Source organism: Antennarius striatus, chromosome 13 (genome assembly GCF_040054535.1).
Source record: "Antennarius striatus isolate MH-2024 chromosome 13, ASM4005453v1, whole genome shotgun sequence".
Classification (NCBI taxonomy): Eukaryota; Metazoa; Chordata; class Actinopteri; order Lophiiformes; family Antennariidae; genus Antennarius; species Antennarius striatus.
Window position 1 is genome coordinate 18,937,936 of NC_090788.1, and position 10,194 is coordinate 18,948,129.

General features: G+C 42.1%; 1 protein-coding gene across 4 annotated transcripts in view; it reads right to left on the bottom strand.

Annotated features, from left to right (window-relative positions):
- Positions 1–10,194, bottom strand: part of nrg2a (neuregulin 2a) — a 64,741-nt gene that overhangs the window by 40,940 nt on the left and 13,607 nt on the right. Inside the window, exon 1 of one of the 4 annotated variants that reach the window (XM_068332199.1) lies at positions 4,806–5,034. The exons of the other annotated variants lie outside the window; for them this stretch is intronic. Coding sequence (XP_068188300.1) covers positions 4,806–4,893 — 88 coding nt within the window. The 5' untranslated portion in view covers positions 4,894–5,034. Of the gene's footprint in view, positions 1–4,805; positions 5,035–10,194 lie in introns of those variants that run through there. 4 annotated transcript variants of the gene reach the window in all.

Consider the following 10,194-nt stretch of genomic DNA (forward strand, 5'->3'; position numbering starts at 1 on the left):
GTTGTTGGTTCCTTCTGCTTTCCCCAATACTGACACTGAACACACAAACACACACACTGAATGTTCTCTGGAATCAGCATTAAATACAGGCGGAGGAAGAAACTCGAACATGACAGATTGAGATGGACCTCAAGAATTTGAATATGAAACCAGGTCAGATATTGGATTACAATGGGATGACCAGATTTGGGTTTAATCTAAATCGGACCCCTCTTAAGATAGGTTTAAAACAAATGATGTAAAGCCATCTTAAGCTGCATTACTGCTTCAACAATACGACCATTATCTAGGCTTAGACAAAAACATGAAAAGAGAAATACTGTAAGGTAATTTCTAGTATGGATATGTCAGTTTAGTTTGTATCTAAAAGGAACTAAACAAGAAACAAACTTTGAAATCAGTTGCTGAAAACGGTTGGTTTTGAACTGGAGAACGGAGGTTCTTTGGAAAAGGAGACTTTCAAATTAAAAGTCACAATTCATCTCTAGACATTGGAAAATGTTTTGTTACAAAACAGAAGCCCTAATGATAAAAATCTTAATGTTTTACAGGCTCTACTGGGCGCCAAATGTCGGTCAATTGCATGAAAAGGGACATTGTACTAGCACGCTTTTCTGATTCATTTTCCGGTTATAAGTGCAAGCGCACCAAAAAAAAATCTATTTTGCAAGAACAATTTTGTGAAATGTGACGCCACCTTCATCCCCACCTCCTCTGACTGCTGATCTCTATTTTGTTGCTGAATAATTTACGTAATTGTATTCCAATTATAAAGGTGTGGCGGATGTTCTTACAGGATAAAAATGTTTCTGGCACAAAAAGAAGGAGCCAGATCTTCACTTCCACAACTGATTATTACCATTCTGACAACGCACGCAAAGAGTTCTTAAACAGAAGAGAACTTTTTGTATTTTGGCTTGACTTACGACAGATGAATGTGTGACATGCATGAATCATGATTTCACCACCACATTCAGATAAAAGACAATGAACATTGATTTTCAACTCCTGCTAGTAAAAAGAGAAATACAATCATTTTTTACGTAAATTATTGCAGAATGTGTCGATGCAAGATGTAATGAAATGCCTGTGGCATTTTGTTGCCCAATTTTTTTTTTACTTCATATGTCTTCTCTAGATCCTGAAGATTTCTACCCCCCAGGTCACCAATTCAAAAAACTCCAGCAGCGTTCTTTAAAGAGTCTCACAATAAATAAAAAAACTGGATATGATTCTTCATGAAACACTGCAGCCCTAAATCAACATCAACATCTTTTTTTGGTCATGAGTCAAAGGCAGAGTACCACAATAGCTGAGAAACATGACTGGGCTATAATCTCCTTAAATATGTATTAAAAGGTTTACAAAATGAAAAGTACACATCTTAATACTGTAATGAAACGGCAATGTCGGTTAAGCTTGACTGATAGTTAAACAGGATCGAAGAAGCGCTCATAGGCTAGATTATATACAATTAGATGTTTGACAGACCTCATCTACGCAAGTGCATGTACATACAAGCACACACGGTACGTCTTGTTATCCGCAATGCCGAATAGAGTCCTATAAAACTTTGCCAGCTGCAATGAAAATCAGTGAATAACCGGCGGTGTCATGTTTGTGGAAGCTCTGACAACAACTGCGTGTCCCGAGTGAAGGGCAGATGTGGATAGAAACCACAGCAAGGTGGTCATGTGACGTCTGTGACGTGATCAAGCTCTTTGCCGTCATCGCATCTTTTTCTTGGTTTGTTTTATGGGGCCTCATGTTATTTCACTGCGTACTTCAGGAACACAACTTTCTGTTGGTTGACAGACTCGACCCAATGCATAACAAAATGGATGGCTAAGGGGTCGTTTAAACACCATCTTCTATCAAAAAATAAATAGTACGTCAACACCTTCATATATTCATGAACCTTTTATAGTAACATTCATACACCCACAAGAGGATAGAGTGAGAAAAATGTCTACAGTAGATAAGGTTGTTATGATGTCGCATTAGCAGCGATGTATTCTGTGGTGTGTGAGTCCATTAAAGCTTAACATGTGAATTGTTTTTTATTTCTTTATGCATTTCACTTTGGAAGAAATGTGCTCTTAGTTGTGTCTGCATGTTTTCTACCAAATCCAATCCAAGTTTCACTAAAAATGCAAAAAATAAAGACAAAATCAATGCAGAGAACAGATGGAGAATTCTTCCCATATCATACATACTTTTCCATGAACCACAAATACAGTCGTGTTAACAATAACTGCCTTCAACAAGGCATACCTCTGTGTTGAAATGTACTTATAACCAGCCAAAAACGTTGCAGAGGATGTAAAAAAAAAGTGAACTACAGCACAAAACACAAAGAGACCTGGTTACATCGCTGCCTCTTGTCTCTTTCCTCCATTGTGTGTCACGGATGAAAGAAGATTCATCTGGATTCACACCATCCAGCGATGTGAGGACGCGTAGACGTGACTATTTGTGTGATCCACGTGACATTCAACGAAATATAACAGATTTGAGAAGGTAAAGCATTTAGTTGCCGCCACAGCGTCGTCTGTGCTGTACAGTCAAGGTAACAAATCACAGCTCCCCTTTTTATCCTGGTCCACTCGCTTTCTGCCTCTACTCTCTCAATCACACAACAAAAAATCCACACGGTCCAGGCAGGAGTGTCACACAAGGTAACAAGGAACAAGATGTGTCCTAATCTACATTTGCCTGTTCGAACACATCTCAGTACATTTTGTGCGACTGTATTGGTTAGTTTCAAGTCTCCCTAGAAAAAGATCTGTAATTATCCTTTGAGGTAACTGTGGAAAAAAGAAGCTGGCAATGTTGTTGCATGTGTGTGTCTAGTCATTTGATTAATTTATCAGTATTTTGATCACGTGTAGCAACACTGTCCTTTGTACAGACTTGCTCTGGGATTTTTTTTTTTTTTTAATTGAAAAAGTATCAACAAAGGTATAAGCAATGATAATTAGCTGGTAAAGGTTACTGATAATACTGACTTTGTGTGTGTTTGGTTTGTGTTTGCCAGCCTTAGGCCCAAAACACACCTGATGTAGTCCGTTAGGAACTCCTAATACAAAGAACATCACCCATGAGCATTTAATCATTTTGACCTACTTACAGTAAAAAGCTCCATTTTACAATGAGGTAAGTGCACAGTTTCACATGGGTTACTTGTTTACCCAGTTTTATGGGAAATCAATAGAGGATCTCATTTTCATTAGGAAAATGATAATTCAAGGTCAGATTACCATAATCTGGGTGCGTGAACACGATTCAGTTGATGCATCCATGAATGAACAGTAGAAGCGTGATTTTAAAACCCTGAATGTATCTGGAAAAAAAAAAAAATTCCACATGACAAAAGTCCCTTTTGTAATTGTGTTGTTTATGAATAATTAGAGAAAATAAACCAGAATAAATTGATTACATTACAAGTTTCTTTGCGTACAGCAGCTGTGCCGTTTCTTTGAGAGAACCAAAAAAGAAATTCCTGCACCCTGACTCACTGTGCATGAGCTGTACGTGTTTATAGAACACAATCAGATCAATTAATTATTGAGAAAATTATTCAATCTATTCAACTGTTGGTGGTAATTAACCATAAACAACTACAGTAGCACATCGCAGATAGAAAAAGCATCATTTAAATAAAAAAAAATAATATTTTACAAAAAGAAATCTTGAAAACACCAAAGCCAAGCCTTGTGCCTTTATTATCTACTGGAAGCAGACAGATGTGACATCAGCGGGTACAAAATGGCCCCCCACCCATCAAGAGATGCTATCGATGACACGCTGATCTGATCAAAACAAGAATCAAAAGACGGCAGCTCCTGTGATAATCCTGGTATTGTCCTTAAAGTGTCATTGAAACAAGGGTTGGGCTTCCCCATGACCTGAGGTCAAACTACAGTGACAAGCCGCGGCTTGTAGGATCCTCCGCTCCTCGAGCACGACTGTGACTCTGGGAGAAGCAGCTTTAGTGTGCCGTTCCAACGTCAGAGCAGCTTCCAGCTAGAACACACACTTTCATGTTGGATGACTCACCAAAAAAAAAAAAAAAAACCTGGGAATTATAATAAAATCACTGGGCAACAGCTGAAGTATTAACCCCATACAAACGTGATTAATCATCTTGTCTACAAAACAGACTCTGTTTCTATGACACAACTTCTGACAAAAAAAAAAGAAGAAATGCCGCTTTCGTTCAAAAACCTGTGAAATTTGGCAGCTCATTTGCTGAATTAACATAAACCCCTTTCAATCAGTCAGTGTAAATTGTTTCTACTCAGATTATCCCATAACATCACACCGTTGGGGTTTTTTTTTTTTTTGGCTCTAGAACTGCAGAGCTTGTTTGGCTGAAGCTTTTTAAAAGTTTTAGTTGATTGTGTTCACTAGTCATCACGCCGCTTGACTTCCCTTTCAGCTCCAAAGTGCTGCCAAAAACCAGATGTGCGTCTGCACCCCGTCCACTTTAGGACACCAGTGTGTGTGTGTGTGTATGTGTGTGTGTGTGTGTGTGTGTGTGTGTGTGTGTGTGTGTGTGTGTGACAGTGTATCTGCGAGCTTTGACAAGCCAGGGGGATAATTACTGCGTCATACACTTCCGTGATACAGTCACAAAACTTAATCTCTTTTTTCCCAAAATCCCCCCTCTATCTATCTATCTATCTATGTATGTATATATCTATCTGTCTCTCTCTCTCTCTGACACACACACACACACACACACACATACACACACACATACAAGTATCTGACAAAGACATCATGCTTAATTTCCTTTTTACCTGTAAGGAGATCACCCTCTTTCTCTTTTTGTCCTCTCTTATTCCCCTTCTTTCTCCCTTTCCTTTCCTTCTTCTTGTTCTCCGTCATGCTGTCAGAAAAAAAAAAGTAATTCCTCTCTGGAGAATACGTGGAAGAAGGGGGTGGGGGTGGTGGTGGTGGTGGTGGTGCAGGTATTCCTATTGGGAACGTGTGGCAAAGGGGGGCCACCACTAGACTCTGAGCCTGTTAGAGCGTCTCTCCTCCTATATAGACTCACACCAATCAAGTACAGCAAAGGAACCACCTACTCACAGCAGGGCAGAGGGAGAGAGAGAGAGAGAGAGAGAGGGATAGGAAGGGAGGAGAGGGAGGGAGCCGGGAGAGAAATAGGGAGAGAAAGGTAAGAGAGGCACTGCTCAAGGATCTGAATAGGGACGAGTGAGAGAATACAGAGGGAGAGAGGGAAGAAAGAAAGAGGGAGGAGGGGAGCGGGGAAGGTATTTCCCATTTCTTAAAAGCAATCAACTGTTGCCTTACGGGGTCTATCAGATAAGCCACAACTCTTCCAGGCCCTACAGCCACTAGACCCGACTAAAGGACTCGACACAAAAAGCCCGGAGTTGGCTCCAGCGGAGCATCTTCTCCCTGTAACGACCCATGCAAAAGTGGAACAAGACCCCCGAAGCCGCTCTCCCTTGACAACCTCCTGACCCCTCCACACACACCCCCCACCCCAAGTAATCCTGGAGACCTGCCCTTTACCAGGTTGATGTCGGGTGGTGGTCCCCAAAAAACAAACTGGACATCTGGTTCAAATTTTTTACTGAAGATTTTTGGTGGATATGCGTGTGTGTGTGTGTGTGTGTGTGTGTGTGTGTGTGTGTGTGTGTGTGTGTGTGTGTGTGTGTGTGTGTGTGTGTGTGTGTGTGTGTGTGTGTGTGTGTGTGTGTGTGTGTGTGTGTGTGTGTGTGTGTGTGTGTGTGTGAGGGGATGTGTAAAGTGCTGAATGTCAGATTAAAATCTGTGGCAGACTGCTTCCTGAAAAAAATCACACAAAATCCTCTCTTTGGCTTTTTTTTTTTTTTTTTTTCTGGTTTGCTCCCCTTCCTCACCCCTCTCTCCCTCTCTCCCTCTCTCCCTCTCTCTCTCTCCCTCTCTCGTCTGTCAGTTGTCCCACTCAGCGCTACGAGGCGAGTTGGAACACGTCTGTGGTTTGTAGCTCTCTCTTTCACTGTCGCTGCAGTAGATGTCCGAGCGGCAGTGAGGATTAAGAACCGTTAAACAACCATTACTCATCTAAAAAGAACACAAAAAAACCAAAAAGATTCCAGTCTTCCACAAATAGATCATATCTGGTTCTAGGGATTTCTAAGAAGTGAGTGTGCATCTCACCTCTGCTTACCTTTTGATATGTTCTACGTGTTCAAAGTGGAGGGGTTGGAAAGCATAGAGGAAAGTAGGGCAAAAGACACGTGGGTAGGACGTGGACTGGAGCTGAAGGCTAGCTAGTGGCTCCAAAAAGTTGAAATCAACTACCTGCTTGACTTTAAAAAAAAAAAAACCACTTTATACGAGTTTGTATAAATCACATCTGTAGCTTTTTTAAAACAATCCAGATTAATCTGTTTGTGTTCTTTCGCTGTATAGCCCCAAACTGTGACGACATGATCGCCGTATTATCTTAAGCTATTATCCAATTTCACGCTGATTGAACGTCACTCTTAAGCAACGAGAAGAAGAAGACGAAAAAAAAAAAAAAACGATATAAAAAATGTTGAAACCGCAGACGAATGACTCTCCGGTGAAACCTGTGCATTAAAAAAAAAAAAAAAGAAGAAGAAACTATCGATGAGTCATCAGCACGGCCCTTCCCAGGGATTGTCTCAGTCCCGGGTTCCCCCCCTTGGGGAATTCTTGACGTATGGGACGAGGCGGCAGCAGAAAAAGGTCATTACAGGTCAGCAAACTCAACAGCATAACCCCTCATCTGTGGGCAAGCAAGAGGTCAAACCGAGGCCAAGGTCTGACACGCCAACCGGGTCCGATGTGCCGCTTTCCCCTTCTTGAAAAACAAAACTGCTCTCTACTCTTCCTCTCAACCATCTAATCTGTCAACAGAGGTAGTTGAGGTCTGTCAAGGGGGCTGCAGTGCGTCAGGAGATGCCCCTGCCTCCTCATGTCACCCACCTCCCAACCCCCACCCCACCACACCCCCCAAAACATTCAGATTTACTTCCTCCTGTGCAATGCAACAACAAGATGAGACTCGCTCTCGGCCCCCGTGTGTTTGTGGGTGGGCATGTGATTTCTGCATGTGTCAGAGACGTGACCGAAGAACGCATCAATTTGTAGTGAGTTTGTGAGTCATGAAGGATGACATGTAAAATGAAATGTAGGTTTAGATTGTACAAATGGACGAGCACATTGGAGCATGTTGGGGATCATGTGAAGATTAATTTGAATATTTTGCAGAGTTTTTGCAAACCTGCTGAGAGGCTGCGTGACCTTGATTCATTTGTATATTTTTATAATGTATCTGTATAGATGAGTGTTAGACCCACAACTGTGAATTCACACACACACACAAGGAAATGGCATTTTTTTCAAACAGTAACGTAATAAAATGTTCGCAACCTGAATAAAATAGAGATCCTATTTATGACCTAAAAAGGGGTAAAAGTGTGAAATTAACTCAAATTTTTCACACTCAAACACAAATACGGTCATGGACACGTGCAAATAAATCTTCCTCTCTCTTTTTTTTTTTTTTTTCCAGTCTACTCAAAAGCATCTGCTGTTTTTCAGCAGCCGTGGGCCGTCCTTGGATAAAGGGTCTCGAGGTTGGAAGGGGCACAAAATGGGCCAGCGTGGGAGGAGCGTGACTTGAAAAGCACGTCCCAAAAAAAAAAATTTTTTAAAAATGGAGCCAACCTCTGAAAGTTCTGACATGGAACCCCTTTATATCCTCCTGCTCATAAATGCTTCACAAGGCCCCCATCTCTCCAACAGCCCTCCTAATCCTTCCTCACTGCCCACAGAAAAAAAAAAAAAAAAAGGGGGGAGACAGCTTTGCAGTGCGATGGAGCTGCACAGCAGCAGAACTGCACATCATCACGTTGATACGGCTCAACATTGCTCTTCTGCAGACACGACACTTTATCTTTGCAGACAAAAACAACCATTAGATTATATTGTTTACATCTGTCTTTTTTTCTTTCTTGCCAACAAGGTGTATATGAGCATAGAAGAGGGGCTCAAAGTGGGGTATAGTTCCTGCTTTTAACACAGGGCTTTAGTTTAGACTAACATAGGCAGGTAACAAGTGAGGACCGGAGGTAAAAGAGTAAGATTTAGGCCTGGAAATGACAGAAACCTGCCCCACCCTCTGATATCCACCTTTTAACAAGGCGTCTGATTCCTTCAGCTGACCTGAAATGTGTTGTTGGGACAACACAAACCGGGTGCCGGATAAAACGACATAATAAAAAAACAAACCCCGGCTTATCCAGCAATCTGTTGTATGTACAGAAGGAGGATGCTGCTGTTTGCTGCTGTTTTTGCTTCTTTCCGTGAATGTACAGCGAGCATGACTGAAAAATGAATGGGATGTGTGGCGAAAAACACTGAAGACCTGTGGGTGGGCTGACGAAGGGAGACACGACGCACATCAATGTCAGTGACATCTGGACGACTGAGTAAAGGGGGTTGTTTTCCCAAGGTCAACTCTGCCAAGGTCAACTCAAATTCCAAATCTGAGTGTTACTAATGACTCCGCTCAGCAGCAGCAGCAGCAGCTGAGACGAGGGGGGGGGGGGATCAAAGAGCGACCAGAAATCACATCCGCTGAAGCGTTTCCAACACGGGGAGGCAAAACGGATGAAATTCAGATCAAGCGTTTACACAGAGATGATAGAGATCTGAAGGAAACAGCACAAAAGAATTTAAGTGATGGAACAAGGAAGTAATCCTGGGTGGATTTGGATCTTTTTCTCGGCGTGCGCAGCTGTCACCATGGTAACCGCAGTCTTTTAAGGGTGGGAACTGGAATATGCGAGAGACAGGTAGAAGGGCGGAGCAGGGGGGGTTGGGGAGACGAGTGATGGGGAGAGATAAAGGACGCAAGTGAGAACGTCGGAGGCAGTGCGTGAGGATTACAATGAAGAGTGAGCGAGGGTGAAAATGGAAGAGGAGCAGGATGGGGGGGGGGGCGCGATGTGGAGAGACGATGCTAAAGATGAGAAACGTGGAAGCAAAACAAAGAAAAAATAGGAGCGAGAGAGAGAGAGAGATCCTCTGAGCAGCAGCTGCAGTCTGGCCACTGTAGCGCTCCATAAGAGAGATGTCCATGAATAAGCCTGTGCCAAGCCTGCTGGGAAGCACTGCAGTAGCGTCTCACGGAGGGAGAGATGACAAACAGCAGCACTGAGCATGCTCTGCTCTCAAGGCCACCGACAAAATGAGATTTCAGCTCTTTAGCCTCTCAGTTTGTTCGGTTCTCCAGCTCCGTTCTAGCCTCCATCTGTCACTACCCAGCTTTCATCGCACCACCAGTGTCCCTCTCCCTCAGTGTGTGTGTATGTGTGTGTGTGTGTGTTACAGATGTGCAGCATACAGTCTGACTGATGGGGCCTGATAACTGATTGATCTGATGGGGGGGGGGGCATCTTTCCCACTTATTGCTGTGCTGAGTCACGTTGTGACAGGTTTGATTGTGGCTGTGAGGAACAAGAGATGAGCATAGCAACCCATCAGCCAATGGGGCATGATGCTGCAATAAGGGACCAGCATCACAGTAGACACACACACACACACACACACACACACACACACACACACACAACACATACACAGAGAGAGAGAGACAGTGAGAGAGATTTGATTTGATTTTTAACATCACGCTTATTCATAAAAGTCAAATTGCAAAATAATCACGTTGACACAAAATCCAAAACAAATTCACGTAAAGAGGATTTTCAATTATACTATGCGTTTTCTGAACAAATAAAAACATCTAACGTTTATCAAAATTTAAAAAAAACAACAAAAACAGACAAAATTAAGAAAAAAAAAACAATTATCCATTCTCCACAATCATCTTTTCTACAATCATGTCTTTTACTTTTTTCCTTAGTTTTTTTTTTTTTTTTCAATCTATAAAACTCAGACAGAGAGAGTGAGAAAGAGAGAGAGAGAGAAAGAAAGTCCTGCTAACTTTTACTGATCAGCTTCCTTATCTGGAGGGCTGCCATAGATGTCCTTTAAATGACAGTCATAAATTTGCGTCAGACCTGCAATTAAGTTGAGTTTGATTTATTTCTCTTTTTTGGCTGCTTTTTCTGCAGACAAACAGACAGACAAGCAAACAGAAAGTAAGGATCATCCATGTCATAATATAATCCTGTTACCATC